The following is a 19,621-nucleotide window of genomic DNA, read 5'->3' on the forward strand; positions in this document are numbered from 1 at the left end:
CAGGAGGGGAGGGCAGGTCCTGGCTGTGGGGTGCTATTGCTCAGACTACAGACAGGGAAGTGCCGCACAGGGAAGGGCTGGGATGGATCCGCCCCCGGGGCCACCCGTGTGCGGGCTCACCAGTGACAGGGTTGGGCCTCTGAGAGGCACAGCCTGTTTCCACCCATTGGGCTACGTATTTAGTCTGTGTCTGCTTTATTTCCAAAAACAACTTGAACTAACAAAAATATCTGCAATGCAAAATGAGAATTAAAGCCATGAGAGAAGACCCTTGTCTGTTGTGGACAGCATTTTCTGGATGGGCCTTTTTGAGTGGGGCCTTTAGGGGTTAGGTCAAGCCCCCTGATACAGCCTGCAGGACGTTTGAAGACAGCTGTTTGCCAGGGTCCAGGGTGAAACTGGAGAGGAAGGGCCTAGCAGACGGTGTCCTTGAAACTGCTGGAAGATGGGCTTTGGATCCTCATAAAGCGTGTGGACTTGACAAATGCAGCCAGACTAATGCCCACAGGTCACTCCAGCTGGGATAGTCAGCCCTATTTAAACAGGGATGCTGGTGGCTCAGATGGTAAAGAATCCGCCTACAGTGCAGGAGCCCTGGGTTCCATCCCTGGGTCAAGATCCCCTGGAGAAGGGAATGGCAACCCACTCCATTATTCTTGCGTGGAGAATCCCCAGGGACAGAGGAGCCTGGCGGGCTACAGAGAGTTGGACTGAGTGACTTAACATACACATAGGATTCCAGCCCTGACCCTCTGGAAAAGACAATACCATTGAGAGAGTTGAGAGATCAGTGGTTACTGGGGGCCGGGGAAAGGAAGGTGGGCTGAAGAGGTTCACCCAGAGGATGTTCAGGGCAGTGACCTTGTGGGGGCTGTCGTGATGGACGTTTGTCAGAACCCCGATCCTGCGCCTCACCATGAACCCCGCTCTGGTTGACTGTGGTCAGTACTGACGTGTTAGTGCCGGTTTACTGGTTTTAACAAATGCCTCACACAGACGGAGGGTGTTGATGGCGGGGGAGGCGGTCGGCGTGGGGGAGGGGGTATGTGTATGGAAATTCTGTAATTTCCATTCGATTTTGCCATGAACCTACAACTTCCCTCAATGAGGTAAAATAAAGCCTGTTACTGCGCCCCCACTACCCAGAATAGAGGCGGGAAATGGCAGTGGAAGCCCACTTCTTGGGAATTTTAACAAATGGGCAGGCTGCTGTCCCCCGGAAGCCTGCCGGGAGACCTTGCGCTGCGCCTCCGCTTCCCCGCTTCCTGTGAGCGGGAGCCCCCGGAACTCCTCGGTCAGATGGCGCCGGGGCGCTGGCCTGCCGGGGTACAGGGCGGGGGCCCCCTCTCCCCCGAGCTGCCACCCCTCTCAGGGGCCTGTGGACCCTCTCTCCCTGCAGGGCATCCAGACGGTGTGCGAGACGCTGGCCGAGTGCTGGGACCACGACCCCGAGGCCCGGCTCACGGCGCAGTGCGTGGCGGAGCGCTTCAGCGAGCTGGAGCACCTGGACAGGCTCTCGGGGAGGAGCAGCTCGGAGGAGAAGATCCCCGAAGACGGCTCCCTCAACACTACCAAATAGCCCTTCCCGCGGCCGGCCCAGCGCGGCCGCCCTGTGGCCAAAGAGCAGGGGCGGCAGGAAGCTGCCCCTGACGATGCTTCCTGGAACCCGGGGTGCTCCCTCCCCTGAGACGGGAGGGGGTGGCAGGAAGCAGCCTCTGCCTTTGACGTTGTCATAGGATAAGCTGTGTTAGCACTTCCTCAGGAAATGAGATTGATCTTACAATAGCCAATAACATTTGCACTTTATTAATGCCTGTATATAAATATGAAATAGCTATGTTTATATATATCTATATATGTCTATACACAGCCATACTCGTGGAAAGAGGTGAGGATAGAGCTCACAGCTGCCCAGAAGTGGGCTGGATGGGCGAGCTCGCGAGAGCAGAGGGAAGCGCCCTGGGGCAGCCTCAGCACTTGGCGGCACGCGTGTGCTGGGCTCGGGGCACACGGGGTGGGGGGCCTCCGCCTTCAGAGAGAGGCTCGGGTCTTGGAGCCTGCTGTGCCGCATTGCACTTGCTTTCGCAACCTAGTAACTCCCGGCACTGGGTCCTCTTCTGGCTGAGGAGCCAATCGGAGCCGCACTGTCTGGGGACCAGACTCCAAGGTCCCCACGTCCTGTCATCTCTCCTGGACTCGGCACTGAGCTTCACACCCACATCTGGTTTGTGACCCTCCTTCGTCAGCTAGCTCAGAAAGTCTCATCGCGTCAACGTTTTAAGTCCCATCTTTTACCTCTACAAGCTACAGAAAGATCAGGACATGTTTTCCCCACCCATGAAATTGCCACACCTTGTACTAATGAGAAATTGTTATTTTTTAAAAAATTCCCCCCATACCTGTGTTACTGCTCCCATTTCCTAAAAGGGAACAGATCTCCCTCCCAGGTTCTTTATGTTCAGTTTCTCATCACGCTTGGTTTCTGCCTTCCGCTTGCTCTGCATCACTGGTAGGTCTCATGCTCCAGGCTCCAGGGGACTGAGCACGTCCTGGCCACATGGACAGTATTGCCGCAGCATGGCGCTGCCGTGGTCAGGACTGTCTCTCCAGGCACTCGGAACGTGTTTTGCTTGGCCAGCACAGTGTTTAACAAAATTGAGCCACTTTTTAAATATCAGGAGATTCTGCAAAAAAATCTTGGATCCCTGAGTGAGACTAGATCGCAGATGGCTTACCGTTGTCGCTGTCCCACGTCATTCACAGATGAAGGTGTAGATACACTTAGAAAGCTGCTCTCTTCCCCTGTGAACATTCTTTCGTGTTTCCCCCTGTTCCCAACCTAGTTTAGGAATTAAACCTTCTTTCCCCAGCCACGGTCCCCTGCAAGAAATGTGCATTCACGCAATCATTCTCTGGCTATAGGGTGTGGTTTTTATTCCCTACCTGGGGTTAAAATTTGAAGTTGGCCTTTTTTTTTTTTTTTGGAGTGACAGGGACTGCCTCTGGATGGTCCCCGTTAACCCAAATCTCTTTTGCTTGTATATTAAAAGTGCTCCCCTCTGCATTCAAGGGGGGAGACCTTTACTCCAAGAAGCTGTTGTCATGGTTACCAGTCTCTTAGTCATACCCACCTTCCCAGTGTTTGCAGAATTTGAATGTGGGACACAGGAGTCCCATCTACAGTTAGGAAATCTGTGTCCATGTGGGTAAGAACAAAGAATGAGCTTTAATCCTCCATAGGAAACTTGGTAATCCACAAACAGGTGTTAATGCTGCAAATAACAAGCTCTTTTGTAAAAATGATTTGAAGCTTATTTTTGGCCAAATAGGTAGGAATATTGGAGAGGGACTGGCAATGATCAGATCAGCTCTGCTTGGGTTTTGGAAGCTGCATCTCATTGGGGTTTTAGCAGACACGCTGAAGTTGGGATTAGGTGGAATTTTTAGGAGCCCTTCGTGGTTCAGGTGGACTGAGAGAGAGAAGGTAGCTTGGCCACAATGCCATGGGAGTGCCCAGAAGTCCCGTGCACTTTAGGGCTGGTGATGCTGTCCCAAGAGCTGTTGCTCATTGACCTCTAGTGGTGAATTTCTAGAATACTGGTCCATTATGGGAACTTCCAAGATTCAAAAGAGCTTTATCACTTCTGGGTCATCATCAGCATAAACTGGAATGTAGATGATACTGTGGCTTGTTTTATGTTTGTTTTTCCTTATTCAAGAAAAAGACCAAGGAATAACATTCTGTAGTTCCTAAAAATACTGACTTTTTTCACTACATAAAGGGAAAGTTTTATTCTTTTATGGAACATTTCAGCAATACTCATGTATTAAAATAGGAATGTGAATGCTGTATACTCTTTTTATATCAAATGTGTCAAGCACTTATGTTCATTCTATGCATTGTCTTTTATATAAATAAAATGTTTATTCAATTGAATAAAGCAAAAATACTCAGGTCAGCTTCCTGCCTCCTGTTCCTGTTCATAGGAGCCCACAAACCTCATTTGGTCATTTTGTAGTCTGCAGAAAAATCCACAAGATTCTCCAGCTTTTCAGGGCCACCATAATAAGTTTAGGTAATATCCATTATCACAGTTAACAGAATTTTTTTTCTTATGGTAAGAACTTTAAAAACCTACTCTTAGCAGCTTTCAAACATGCAATATGGTATTATTATCTATCATTGCCATGCTATACATTAGATCCCCAGGACTTATTTTATAAACTGGAAATTTATACATTTTAACCCTTTTCACCCATTTCATCCACTCCCACCCTCTACCTCTTTGGCAACCACCAGTGTGTTCTCTGTATCTCAATTTTTTTCCCCCCAAATTGCACATATCAGTGAGATCTTAATGGTATTTGCATTTTTCTGTTTGACTTATTTCACTAAGCATGATGCCCTCAACTTCCATGTCACAAATGGCAAGATTTAAATTTTCATGACTGAAAAATATTCTGTTCTATATATGTGCCACATTTTAAAATCCACTCATCCATCAGTGGATATTTAATTTTATATATTGGCTTAATGCTGCAGTGAACTTGGGGCACAGATATGTTTTCAAGTTAATGTTTTCATTTTGTTTGGATAAATACCCAGAGGTGGAGTTGCTGGATTGTTTGGTAGCTCTATTTTGAAATTTCTGAGGACCCTCCGTATTGTTTTACATAGTGGTTGCACCAATATGCATTCGCACCAACAGTGCACCCACCACCACAGCTGTGACAACCAGGAGCATCACCAAACGCTGCCACATATCCCCTGGGGACAAAATCGTGGCTCCCCGCTGAGGGTCCCTTAGCAGGACATGGTCCTGTCCTCCTGTGGGCATTAGTTCTACTGCTATCTTAACTAGTAGCTTGGCAGTTTTAGAGACTACAAATCTTAGCGGTTACCTGCTCCTCCATTTACCACCTACGCGACCTGAGTAAATTACTTAAATCTTCCCACGCCTCACTTTAATCATGTGTACAGTGGAATTTTTACAGGCTTCGTCTGATACCAGAGAGCACTGGATAAGGAGTACTGGAAAGGCTTTTGGAGTTAGTATTGAAACTGGAAAACCCTCAGTGCATATCTGCCAATGCTAGGCTGCTTTAGGGTGCCAGGGCTGCTTCCCAGAGAGGCCAAGACTGAGATCTATCTTAGGGAGCACCAGCAGCACAGAGGAGAAATGGATGAGCCGCAAGCCTGGAGCACAGGGCAGCTCCTGTCCTGGGTGCACACCAGTCATCTGGGGAGGATGCCCATTCACTGGACACCCACCTGGACGTGCTCCCTGAGACAGGTACTGTGCCCATTTCACAGATGAGAAATCATGCTCGGAAGACTCTGGTAAGAAACTTGGGGTCTCAGAGAGGTAGATCTGCTTGCGGAGCCAAGTTGTCCTGGACCTCGAATCTGGAATAATCGTTGGAGTAACGCTTGGTTCTTCTCTCTACTTTGTACTGTCTCCTGAGGGCCGGCCTGCCCAGCCGCATGACAGGGCCACATCACCACAAAACAGCCTGCCCCGCCCGCACGGCACCATCGTTCTCACACCTGCCCCCAGAGGCTGTACGCACAACCAGAACAGGGAAGGTGTGTGTGTCCTCATCTGTGCTGCCTGACATGCTTCCTCTCATGTGAGCAGTGCTGCCTAAGTTCTTGGTGAGAGCAGGACTGTGGGACGAATGTGCACGCTCCTTCAGAAGGTTTCAGACTGTGCCAGTCTTTAAAAACATTCTTTTAGTGTGTCTGTTTATTTTTTAGCACGTGCTAGAAAAAAAATTAACACATTCAACCTGGACTTTTACAAATATTATGGCTTGAAATATAGCTGAGTTTAAAAACTTGAACTGACTTTTTTTTAATGCATTAAGTAGATAATTGTCCTTATTTTTGGCAGCTGCAGGGGCTGGGATGAGGAATGATGAAGTTAGCGTGCTCCCTGCAAGGAAGCAGATCCATACAAGCCCTTGGGAAGCACTAGACACCAAGTGCTGTGTTTTACCATCTGTATCTGTTTTCATCATCACCACCAACCTATGAGGTAGTCTCACCTCCACATTAGAGGTTAGGAAACCAATGCAGGGAGCAAGGTATCAGTAAGGGCCCATGGTGAGCGGTCCTAAGGCTCAGTCAGATTCCGGAGCCCACACATAGACCCTGAACACAAGGTGAAGCGGAAGCTGAAGGTATGTGGAGCCCGGGATGCTCGAGGGTCTGATTCCTGAGGGTCAAACCCAGATGAGGAAGATGCAGTGCACACTGGAGGGGTTGGGGTAGCCGTCAGGGAGTGAAGATTGTTCCTCAAAGGAATGGACTCTGGGCTCCAGCCCAAGCACTCCAGCCAAAATGGGAGCCAAGGTCTTCTGACCCTCCTTGCGGGCTCCGTCTTGCCCGGGTTGTTTCAGTTCTGGCTACTGCAAAGTCGGGAGCGTTCCCGGTGGCGGTAAGTCTCCAAGTGCCCTCAGCAGGATCCTGGCCCTCGCACCCCTCAGCAGCTTTGGAATGCAGGCACGCTCTGAGCATGGCAGTTCTAATGTGCAGTGGTGGCTTTTAGGATCTCTATGCAAATGACAGTGTGTCCACTAGTAGTCTAGTCCTGAGGGAAAAGCCTTCCTGAGTGACAGGGAAGTTTTCATTTAAGCAAACCTGTCCATCCATTTTCACAAAAGTCACTAAAGTTGACATCTGCAATTTTGTTCATTTCCCTCCGGAAATAGGCTGCCTAATCGTTACTTTCACATTTCCAATTTTTTTTTTTTTTTTAACTTGGATAATTATAGCTTCAGACTATGAGCGTAAGTCCGTGGCTTTGGGGCCTACTTTGCAAACTGTTCAGATAAAGACAAGACTGGGAACTTTCCCCCATTACATGGCCTGGCAATCAGCCTCATGTGGTGAAATTTAATTTTAATATACCTCCTGATATTGGTGCATTTAAAAATAGCTTGTTATTAAGAGTCTTCCTATTCTAATTAAGTTAAAATTGCCCATGCTGTGAAATGTGTGCTGTCTCACTTTCTACACACACACACACACACACACACACCCCTTCCTGAAAAGTCATACTCATGCAGCCTATGCAAAACAGCATTGCTAAAACTGTCCTCTAATCTTCCCCCTCTGTGTCTGCAATGTAGACAGTAATGATAGCCCTGGTGCTAGAGAGTCATCAAAAAGAATGACATGTCTTCAGAATGTCACATTTTGTCTATTCATAACAAAATCATTAAAATTGGGACCTCTGGAGCCAGACTTCCTTGGTTTAGTTCAAATCCGAGCTCTGCACTGACTATCTGACGTGGTGTGAGCCTTTTAATCATTTTTATTTGACTCCTTACCAAGTAAAATGATACCTACCAGGGAGAGTAGTAAGAGTAACTATAAAAATAGAGTTAACTATTTTCAAAAAAAAAAAAAAAATAGAGTTAACTATTTTCAAAGTGGTTAGGACAGAGATAGGTGCATGTAAGTATTGATTTCTATTCAGTTCAGTCGTTCAGTTGTGTCTGACTTTGCAACCCCATCGACTGCAGCACGCCAGGCTTCCCTGTCCATCACTAACTCCCAGAGCTTGCTCAAACTCATGTCCATCGAGTCAGTGATGCCATTCAACAATCTCACCTTCTCTCATCCCCTTCTCCTCCTGCCTTCAATCTTTTCCAGCAACAGGGTCTTTTCCAGTGAGTCAGTTCTTCACATGAGGTGGCCAAAGGATTGGAGTTTCAGCTTCAGCATCAGTCCTTCCAGTGAATATTCATGACTGATTTCTTTTAGGATGGACTGGTTGGATCTCCTTGCAGTCCAAGGGACTCTCAAGAATCTTCTCCAACACCACAGTTCAAAAGCATCAATTCTTCGGCACTCAGCCTCCTTTATGGTCCAGCTCTCACATCCACACATGACTACTGGAAAAACCATAGCTTTGACTAGATGGATTTTGTTGGCAAAGTAATGTCTCTGCTTTTTAATATGCTGTCCAGGTTGGTCATAGCTTTTCTTTCAAGGAGCAAGCATCTTTTATTTTCATGCTTCAGTCACCATCTGTAGTGACTTAGGAGCACAAAAAAATAAAGTCTGTTACTGTTTCCATTGTTTCCCCATCAATTTTCCATAAAGTGATGGGGCCAGGTGCCATAATCTTAGTTTTTTAAATGTTGAGCTTTAAGACAGCTTTTTCCCTTTCTTCTTTCACTTTTGTTAAGAGGCTCTTGAATTCCTCTTTGCTTTCTGCCATAAGGGTGGTCTGCGTATCTGAGGTTATTGATATTTCTGGCAATCTTGATTCCAGCTTGTGCTTCATCCAGCCTGGCATTTTGCATGATCTACTCTGCATATAAGTTAAATAAGCAGGGTGACAGTATACAGCCTTGACATACTCCTTTGCCAAACTGTTCCATGTCTGATTCTAATTGTTGCTTCCGGACCTGCATACAGATTTTTCAGGAGGCAGATCAGGTGGTCTGGTATTCCCATCTCTTTAAGAATTTTCCACAATTTGTTGTGAGCCACACAGTCAAAGGCTTTGGTGTAGTCAATAAAGCAGTTTCTCTGGAACTCTGTTGCTTTTTTGATGATCCAACGGATGTTGGCAATTTGATCTGTTATCTACTCCAAAATGAAGTTGTGATGGTGTCATATTTTAGAGACATAATATCTCAACATCACTTTCAGAGAAATGCAAATCAAAACTACAATAAGGTATCGGCTCACAATGGTCAGAATGGCCATCATCAAAAAATCTACAGACAATAAATTCTAGAGGTGTGAAGAAATGGGAATACCCCACACCATTGGTAGAAATGTAAATTGGTAACAATGTAGAAATGTAAACTGGAGAACAGTATGGAGGTTCTGTAAAAAGTAAAGAGGTACCATATGATCCAGCAATCCCACTCTTGGGCGTGTATATAGAGAAAACCATAATTCAAAAATACACGTGCACCCCAACGTTCACTGCTGCCCTGTTCACAGTATCCAGGACACGGACGCAGCCTGAAGGCCCACTGACGGACGGGTGGGTAGAGAAGAAGCGGCGCATGTACACAGTGAGCTACTACTCAGTACGCACACTCAGTGAAATGAAAAAGAATGGACTAACGCCATTTGCCACAACAGGAATGGGCCTAGAGATGATCCTACGAAGTGACCTAAGTTAGAGCATGATAAATACATGACGTCACTCCTATGTGAAATCCAATTAAAAGCAGACTCAAAGATTTAAACAGCAAACTTGTGGTTGCCAAAGGGGAGTTGTGGTGGGGGAGCAGTTTAGGAACCTGGGGCTAAGGTACACACCCTGCTATACATAAAACATAATCAACAAGGACCTGCAGTACAGCACAGGGAACTCGATGTTGGGTAATGACCAATACAGAAAAGAGTCTGAAAACGATTCAATGCATGTATGTATACATTCAGTCACTTTGCTGCATGCCTGAAACTAACACAACACTGTAAATCAACTATACTCCAGTAAATTTTTAAAAAAATACACAATGTTCCCCAAGTCATTGGGTAAAATGGTCCCATGAGGAAGATGAGCCATGTCTTCTGTATAAAAACCTTGCCACTAGCTCCCTTCCATGAAGTACTTCTACCTGTTCATGGTTTGGCACTGCCCTATTCAAACAGATGTTTGCTCTAAGTCTTCAAAATTTATTATGGTTCAGTTTACCTTTTAAAACACAAATACACCCCAATTTCTTAATTTACCTTACTCAAAGACACTGGGATTTTTCTTTCCTTTATTTTTTTAATTACAAAATTCAGACTAGACAGTATGGATATATTAAAGAAGGAAGTATATCAAAGTTAAAAGAAGTAAGATGATTTAGATTTTAGAATTCACTGGAAAATATACAGATTGAGTATGACTAATTAAGAAACTGGACAAGAGTAGAAGACAGCATAATGGTGACTTCCCCCAAGGTGACAAAAGCTCTACCAGTTTAAATACTAACAAAGTATGTGCAGGATCTAGATACTGAAAACTACAGCAATGAATGATAAATGATGAATATAAAAGACCAAAATAAATGGAATGCTATTCTTTGATCATAACTGGAAGATTCAGTATTGTTAAGATATCTATTCTCTCCAACCTGATCTGTAGAGTCAAGACAATTCAATCAAAATTCTAACTTTTTTTGGATAGATATCAGTAAGGAAATTCTAAAATGTATGTAGAAGTGCAAAAGAACTGCTGCTGCTGCTGCTAAGTCACTTCAGTCAGCTCTGACTCTGTGCAACCCCACAGACGGCAGCCCACCAGGCTCCACCGTCCCTGGGATTCTCCAGGCAAGAACACTGGAGTGGGTCACCATTGCCTTCTGCAGCAAAGGAACTAGGATGGCACAAACAATTCTGAAAGAACTAAGGTGGAATGCTTCCTCTACTTTGAAAACACACAATAAAGCTATGCTGACTTAAAATAAATATTCTGCAATTTATTTCTCCAGCAAAAAAATGGGCTTATTTTGGAGCCTCAAGAAATTACAATTTGGAGGGGCAGTCCTAAGATGGCAGAGGACTAGGATGGGGAGACCACCTTCTCTCCGGCAAATATATCGAAAGATCATTTGAATGCTGAGCAAATTCCACAAAACAACTTCTGAACCTTGGTGGAGGACACCAGGCACCCAGAAACACAGCCCATTCTCTTCAAAAATAGGTAGGGCAAAATATAAAAGATAAAAAGAGATTAAAGAGTTAAGGGTGGAGACCTGTCCTGGGGAGGGAGTCATGAAGGAGCAGAAGTTTCTAAACACCAGGAAACCCTCTCACCGGTGGGTCTATGAGGAGTTCTGGAATCTCAGAGGGCAACATAACCAGGAGGAAAAAAGAAAAAGACCCCAGATTATGTGACTAGCCACAACTCCCAGTGGAGAGGCAGCCTAGACACTTGCGTCTGCCAGCAGCAGTGGGGGCTGAACAGGGAGACACGGGCTGCATGCACAGGGTGAGGACCGGGCCTGAAGGCCCTGAGAACAATCTGAGGGAGCTAACGTGAAATAGCAACCCAACTGTGGGATAGCCAGAGAGAAAAAAAAGAGAGAGAGAGAGAACTTTCCTGCGAAAAGCTCTGAGGCACAGCCTGGCCCACTCACAGAACAAAGGATTGAGTGAATACCAGAGCAGAGCTAGCTGGCTGCGGACAGGGTCCTCCCGCCACTGGAGGCAAAGAGGCAGGTGGGAGGCAGCCAGAGCCGGAAGGCGAGGGGCAATCTCAGCCCCAGAGATGGCATCCACCACCAAACTGTGAGCAGGCTCCCAGTTGTTAACCAAGTCTTCCTGGGATCCTGGATGGTTGACATCTGCCAGGAGGGTCACAGCCAGAGATCAGCTTCCCAGAGGAGGCCCACGGCACATCTGAGACGGTGCTCTTGTGATGCACTTGGGAAACCGAGGGACTGGGACGGGGAGGTGATAAGACTCTTCACCCAACTGGGAGAGTGTGCTCACCAAGCACCTGGTCGCTTGAGCCGCTAGGACCTGGGAAGGGCACAAAACACAGGCCCAACCGAGTCTGTGCCTTTGTGGGGTACCCGAGAACCGAACCTGAGCAGTGTAGACCTGGGAAGTGCATGCAACCTAGGGCCTGCTTTGAACAGTTCCCCTGCAGAGCAACCTGGAGCCTGAGCAGTGTAGACCCGGAAAGCACACACACCGTGAGCGGGGGCAAACCCAGTGTGGCCCAGGCACTGCGAGCTCCCCACACACGCCAGTGAGATGTGTCTGCAGGGCTCCTCCCTCCCCACAGCACGATTGAACACGTGAGCCTAAATAAGTGAACACCTTCGCCCCCTTGTGTCAGGCTGGAAATTAGAAACTGAAGAGTCTTGCAAACAGGAGAAGCCAAAATAAACAAAGATGGAACTGCTCTGGAAGTGACAGGTGCAACAGATTAAAACTCTGTAGTTAGCACTGACTACATTGGAAGGGGCCTGTAGACCTTGAGAAGAAGTATAAGCTGGAACAAGGAACTACCTGAAACTCAACTGACCCCACACTGCCCCCAACAGCTCAAGAAAAATTCCTAGATACAGTTTACTATTATCATTTTTTAATCTTTTTCAATTTTTAATATTTTTAAGTTCTTTATTACTCCTTTAATTTTCATTTTTATAACCTATTACTTTGCAAAAAAAGACCCTATTTTAAAGCAAATTTCACATATATATTTTTTATAATTTTTGTGATTTTGTTTTTTTATAATATTGTATTTTTGAAAGTCTAACCTCTATTCTAGATTTTTAATATTTGCTTTTTGGTTTTTGTTATCAATTTTGTACCTTTAAGAATCCAATCTTCAGTGCCCATTTTTACTTAGGAGTGTGATTACTGGCTTGATTGCTCTCTCTCCCCTTTGACGCTCCTTTTTCTCCCCCAGGCCACCTCTATCTCATCCCTCCCCCTTCTCTTCTCTACCCAATTCTGTGAATCTTTTTGGGTGTCCTGGGCTTTGGAGAACACTTAGGGAACTGATTACTGGCCAGATCTCTCTCTCCTTTTGGCTCCCCCTCTTCTCCTGGTCACCTCTATCTCCTTCCTCCCTCTTCTCTTCTCTATGTAACTCTGTGGACATCTCTGAGTGTTCCAGACTGTGGAGAGCACAAAGGGAATTGACTTCTGGCTAGACTGCTCTCTCCCCTTTTGATTCCCCCTTTTCTCCTCCTAGTCACTTCTATCTCCCTCCTCCCTCCTCTTCTCCATGTAACTCTGTGAGCCTCTCTGGGTGTCCCTCACTGTAGAAAATCTTTTCACCATTAACCTAGATGTTTTATCATCAGTGCTGCATGGATGGAGAAGTCTTGAGACTACTGTAAGAATAAGACTGAAAGCCAGAGGTAGGAGGTTTAAATCCAAAACTTGAGAACTCCAGAAAACTCCTAACTCCAGGGAACATTAATCAACGAGAGCTCATCCAAAAGCCTCCACACCTACACCGAAGCCAAGCTCCACCCAAGAGCCAACAAGTTTCAGAGCAAGACATACCAAGTTAATTCTCCAACAATGCAGGAACATAACCCAGAGCATTACAATACAGGTGGCCAAAAGTCACACCAAATCCACAGACACCTCAAAACTCACTACTGGACACTTCACTGCACTCCAGAGAGAGGAGATTCAGCTCCACCCACCAGAACACCAACACACATTTCCCTAACCAGGAAACCTTGATAAGCCATTAGTCCAACCCCACCCACAGGGAGGAACCTCAAGAATAAAAAGGAACCACAAACTACCAGCATACAGCAAGGCCACCCCAAACACAGCAACTTAAACAAGATGAAAAGGCAGAGAAATATTCAGCAGGTAAAGGAACATGATAAATGCCCACCAAACCAAACCAAAGAGGAGGAGATAGGGAGTCTACCTGAAAAAGAATTCGGAATAATGATAGTAAAAATGATCCCAAATCTTGAAAACAAAATGGAGTTACAGATAAATAGTCTGGAGACAAGGATTGAGAAGATGTAAGAAATGTTTAACAAGGACTTAGAAGAAATTAAAGAGTCAATCAATAATGAATAATGCAATAACTGAGATCAAAAACACTCTGGAGGGAACCAACAGTAGACTAACTGAGGCAGAAGATAGGATAAGTGAGGTAGAAGATAGAATGGTGGAAATAAAGGAGAGAAGGAAAAAGGAAAAAGAATTAAAAGAAAAGAGGACAACCTCAGAGACCTCTGGGACAATGTCAAATGCCCCAACATTCGAATCATAGGAGTTCCAGTAAAAGAAGACAGAAAGAAAGGCCATGAGAAAATACTTCAGTAGGTAATAGTTTAAAACTTCCCTAAAATGGGGAAGGAAATAGCCACCCAAGTCCAAGAAACCCAGAGTCCCCAAAAGGATAAACCAAGGCAAAACACCCCAAGACACATATTAATCAAATTAACAAAAATCAAACGCAAAGAACAAATATTAAAAGCAGCAGGGGAAAAACAACAAAAAACACACAAAGGGAATCCAATAAGGATAACAGCTGATCTTTCAATAGAAACTCTTCAGGCCAGAATGGAATGGCAGGACATACTTAAAGTGATGAAAGAGAAAAACCTACAACCCAGATTACTGTACTCAGCAAGGATCTCATTCAAATATGAAGGAGAAATCAAAAGCTTTACAGACAAGCAAAAGCTCAGAATTCAGCATCAACAAACTAGCTCTTGAACAAATGCTAAAGGATCTTCTCTAGACAGGAAATACAGAAAAGGTTTATAAACTCAAACCCAGAGCAACAAAGTAAATGGCAACAGGATCATACTTATCAATAATTACCTTAAATGTAAATGGGTTGAATGTCCCAACTAAAAGACCAAGACTGGCTGAATGGATACAAAAATAAGACCCCTATATATGTTGTCTACAAGAGACCCACCTCAAAACAAGGGACACATACAGACTGAAAGTGAAGGGCTGGAAAAAGATATTTCATGCAAATGGAGACCAAAAGAAAGCAGGAGTCACAATACTCATATCAAATAAAATAGACTTTGAAATAAAGGCTAAGAAAAGAGACAAAGAAGGACACTACATAATGATCAAAGGATCAATCCAAGAAGAAGATATAACAATTATAAATATATATGCACCCCACATAGGAGCACCACAATATGTAAGGCAAAGGCTAACAAATATGAAAGGGGAAATTAACAGTAACACAATAATAGTGGGAGAGTTTAATACCCCACTCACACCTATGGATAGATCAACTAAACAGAAAATTAGCAAGGAAACACAAACTTTAAATGATACAATGGGCCAGTCAGACCTAGTTGATATCTATAGGACATTTCACCCCAAAACAATGAATTTCACCTTTTCTCAAGTGCACATGGAACCTTCTCCAGGGTAGATCACATCCTGGACCATAAATCTAGCCTTGGGAAATTCAAAAAAGTTGAAATCAATTCAAGCATCTTTCCTGATCACAATGAGGTATGATTAGATGTCAACTAAGGGAAAAAACTATTAAAAATACAAACATATGGAGGCTAAACAACACGCTTCTGAATAACCAACAAATCACAGAAGAAATAAAAAAAGGAATCAAAATATGCATAGAAATGAATGAAAATGAAAACACAACAACTCAAAACCTATGGAATTCAGTAAAAGCAGTGCTAAGGGGAAGGTTAATAGCAATACAAGTTTACCTCAAGAAACAAGAGAAAAATAAAATAGATAACCTAACTCTATGCCTAAAGCAACTAGAAAGAGAAGAAATGAAGAACCCCAGCATTAGTAGAAGGAAAGAAATCATAAAAATTCGGGCAGAAATAAATGAAAAAGAGACAAAGGAGACCATAGCAAAAATCAACAAATCTAAAAGCTGGATCTTTGAGAAATAAATAAAATAGACAAACCATTATCCAGAATCATCAAGAAAAAAAGGGAGAAGAATCAAATCAACAAAATTAGAAATGAAAATGGAGAGATCACAACAGACAACACAGAAATACAAAGGATCATAAGAGACTACTATCAGCAACTATATGCCAATAAAATGGACAACTTGGAAGAAATGGACAAATCCTTAGAAAAGTATAACTTTTCAAAACTGAACCAGGAAGAAATAGAAAATCTTAACAGACCCATCACGAGCATGGAAGTAGAAACTATAATCAGAAATCTTCCCAAAAAACAAAAGCCCAGGACCAGATGGCTTCACAGTTGAATTCTACCAAAAATTTAGAAAAGAGCTAATACCTATGCTACTCAAACTCTTCCAGAAAATTGCAGAGGAAGGGTAATTCCAAACTCATTCTATGAGGCCACCATCACCCTAATACCAAAATCAGACAAAGATGCCACACACACAAAAAAAACTACAGGCCAGTATCACTGATGAACACAGATGCAAAAATCCTTAACAAAATTCTAGCAAACAGAATTTTGCTATGAACTTTGCTGGATAAAGTGGACTTTATCCCAGAGATGCAAGGATTCTTCAACATTTGCAAATTAATCAATGTGATGCACCACATTAACAAATTGAAAGATAAAAACCATATGATTATCTCAATAGATGCAGAAAAAGCCTTTGACAAAATTCAACATCCATTTATGATAAAAACCCTCCAGAAAGCAGGCATAGAAAGAACATACCTCAACATAATAAAAGCCATATATGATAAACCCATGGCAAACATTATCCTCAATGGTGAAAAACTGAAAGCATTTCCCCTAAAGTCAGGAACAAGACAAGGATGCCCACTCTCACCACTACTATTCAACATAGTTCTGGAATTTTTAGCAACAGCAATCAGAGCAGAAAAAGAAATAAAAGGAATCCAGACTGGAAAAGAAGAAGTAAAACTCTCATTGTTTGCAGATGACATGATCCTCTACATAGAAACCCATAAAGACTCCACCAGAAAATTACTACAGCTAATCAAAGAATATAGCAAAGTTGCAGGATATAAAATTAACACACAGAAATCCCTTGCATTCCTATAAACTAACAATGAAAGAACAGAAAGAGAAATTAAGGAAACAATTCCATTTACCATTGCAACGAAAAGAATAAAATACTTAGGAATAAATCTACCTAAGAAACAAAAAATCTATATATAGAAAACTATAAAACACTGATGAAAGAAATCAAAGATGACAAAAATAGATGGAGAAATATACTGTGTTCATGGATTGGAAGAATCAATATGGTGAAAATGAGTATACTACCCAAAACAATCTGTAGATTCAACGCAATATCTATCAAGCTACCAATAGTATTTTTCAGAGAACTAGAACAAATAATTTCACAATTTGCATGGAAATACAAAAGACCTTGAATAGCCAAAGCAATCTTGAGAAAGAAGAATGGAACTGGAGGAATCAACCTGCCTGACTTCAGACTATACTACAAAGCCACAGTCATCAAGATAGTATGGTGCTGGCACAAAGACAGAAAAATAGATCCATGGAACAAGACAGAAAGCCCAGAGATCAATCCACGCACCTATGGACACCTTATCTTTGACAAAGGGGGCAAGAATATACAATGGAAAAAAGACAACCTCTTTAACAAGTGATGCTGGGCAAACTGGTCAACCACTTGTAAAAGAATGAAACTAGAACACTTTCTAACATCATACACAAAAATAAACTCAAAATGGATTAAAGATCTAAATGTAAGACCAGAAACTATAAAACTCCTAGAGGAGAACATAGGCAAAACACTCTCTGACATAAATCACAGCAGGATCCTCTATAACCCACCTCCCATAGTAATGAAAATAATAGCAAAAATAAACAAATGGGACCTAATTAAACTTAAAAGCTTTTGCACAATGAAGGAAACTATGAGCAAGGTGAAAAGACAGCCTTCAGAATAGGAGAGAATAATAGCAAATGAAGCAACTGACAAATAATTAATCTCAAAAATATAGACACAGTTCCTGGAGCTCAATTCCAGAAAAATAAACTACCCATCAAGAAATGGGCCAAAAAACTAAAAAGACATTTCTCCAAAGACATACAGATGGCTAACAAACACATGAAAGATGCTCAACATCACTCACTATCAGAGAAATGCAAATCAAAACCACAATGAGGTAACATTTCACGCTGATCAGAATGGCTACTATCAAAAAGTCTACAAACAATAAATGCTGCAGAGGGTGTGGAGAAAAGGGAACCCTCTTACACTGTTGGTGGGAATGCAAATTAGTACAGCCACTATGGAGAACAGTGTGGAAATTCCTCAAAAAACTGGAGACAGAACTGCCATATGACCCAGCAATCCTGGTGCTGGGCATACACACTCAGGAAACCAGAATTGAAAGAGACACGTGTACCCCAATGTTCATCACAGCACTGTTTACAATGCTGTGATGTAAGCCAGGACATGGAAGCAACCTAGATGTTCATTGGCAGATGAATGGATAAGAAAGCTGTGGTACATGTACACAATGGAATATTACTCAGCTATTAAAAAGAATGCATTTGAATCCGTTCTAATGAGGTGGATGAAACTGGAGCCTATTATACAGAGTGAAGTAAGTCAGAAAGAAAACCACCGATACAGCACATTAACGCATATATATGGAATTTAGAAAGATGGTAATGGTGACCCTACATGTGAGAGAGCAAAAGAGACACAGGTGTAAAGAACAGACTTTTGGACTCTGGGGGAGAAGGCGAGGGTGAGATGACTTGAGAGAATAGCATTGAAACATGTATATTATCATATGTGAAACAGATTGCCAGTTCAGGTTCAATGCAATGAGACAGGGCGCTCAGGGCTGGTGCACTGGGATGACCCTGAGGGATGGGATGGGGAGGGAGGGGGGATCAGGATGGGGAGCACATGTACACCCACGGCTGATTCATGTGAATGTATGGCAAAAACCACTACAATACTGTAAAGTAATTAGCCTCCAATTAAAATAAATTAAAAAAAAAAGAATTTGCAATTTGGAGTCTGCAACCATGGCAAGACACATCCAAGTCCCTTGCACAGCAAGGAGAGGAGAACTCTTTTAAAGGGGGAAAGGGGGAAGAGGAAGTGGGATATATAATCTATTAGGTGTAGGATAGGCTCAAGGATACAACACAGGGAATGCAGTCAACATTCTGTAATAATTTTTAAAAAAAGCTATCTATACAAGCTATAATTTTTTAATTAAAAAATAAAGAGAGAAAAGGCGGTTAAAGGAGCTATAATAAACAAGGAGTCCACTGGAGAAATTAAGATTTTTGAGTAACTGTGGCTTTTCACTGGCTGAGTTTTGACAGGCTCTCATTGGTTGACTCCTTGCCAGGCATAAAGAAATAGTCTTCTTCTGGACTCTGCTATGGTCATAGGATGTGAGAGCTCACTCTTCTCATCTTTTGGCTTTATTTTATTTTATTTTTTTTGGCTTTATTTTAATTGATGTTCTTGTTTATTAATGTTGATGGCTATCATCATCAGAATAAAGAGTTCAGATTCAAGACAGTAAATCAATAAGGCAACAGAGATCCTAAATGATACAACAGAACAGTTAGACTTAATTGATATCTTCAGGATATGATACTCAAGAAAGGCAGAATATCCATTCTTTTCAAGTGGAAACATTTTCAAAAAGGAAACATTCTCTAGGATTTTCTATGTGTAGGTTTCAAGCACAAAACAAACGTCAACAAATTTAAGGTTACAGAAAACATTTCAAGCATCTTTTCTGAACCACAATAGCATGATGCTAGTGATCAACCACAGAAAAACAAGAAAAAATTTACATGGAAACTAAACAATATGCTACTAAAAACCAATGGGTCAACAATGATATAAAAGAGGAAATTTTAAAATATTAATACCTTGAGACAAAAGACAATGAAAACACAACCATACAAAATATATAGGATGCAACAAAAGCAGTTCTTACAGAGAAGTTTATAGTGATATGGGTCTCCTTTAAGAAACAAGAAAAATCTCAAATACACTAACCTACCATCTAAAAGAATCAGAAAGAGAAGAACAACCCAAACCTAAAGTCAGAAGAAAGAAGGACATAACAAAGATCAGAGAGGAAATAAAGAAAATACATATTGAAAAAGCAATAGAAGAAATAAAACTAAGAGATGGTTCTTTGAAAGGGTAAACAAAATCGACAAACCTCTGGCCAGGCTCAC

General features: G+C 42.8%; 2 protein-coding genes across 2 annotated transcripts in view; one reads left to right on the forward strand and one right to left on the reverse strand.

Annotated features, from left to right (window-relative positions):
• Positions 1–3,959, forward strand: part of TGFBR2 (transforming growth factor beta receptor 2) — an 89,426-nt gene extending 85,467 nt beyond the window's left edge. Inside the window, exon 7 of the mRNA XM_065932919.1 lies at positions 1,400–3,959. Coding sequence (XP_065788991.1) covers positions 1,400–1,579 — 180 coding nt within the window. The 3' untranslated portion in view covers positions 1,580–3,959. The remainder of the gene's footprint in view (positions 1–1,399) is intronic.
• The window catches only part of GADL1 (glutamate decarboxylase like 1), a 230,813-nt gene that overhangs the window by 24,731 nt on the left and 186,461 nt on the right, over positions 1–19,621 (reverse strand). The gene's annotated exons all lie outside the window — the stretch shown is intronic.

This window comes from Muntiacus reevesi, chromosome 4, assembly GCF_963930625.1.
Source record: "Muntiacus reevesi chromosome 4, mMunRee1.1, whole genome shotgun sequence".
Lineage (NCBI taxonomy): Eukaryota > Metazoa > Chordata > Mammalia > Artiodactyla > Cervidae > Muntiacus > Muntiacus reevesi.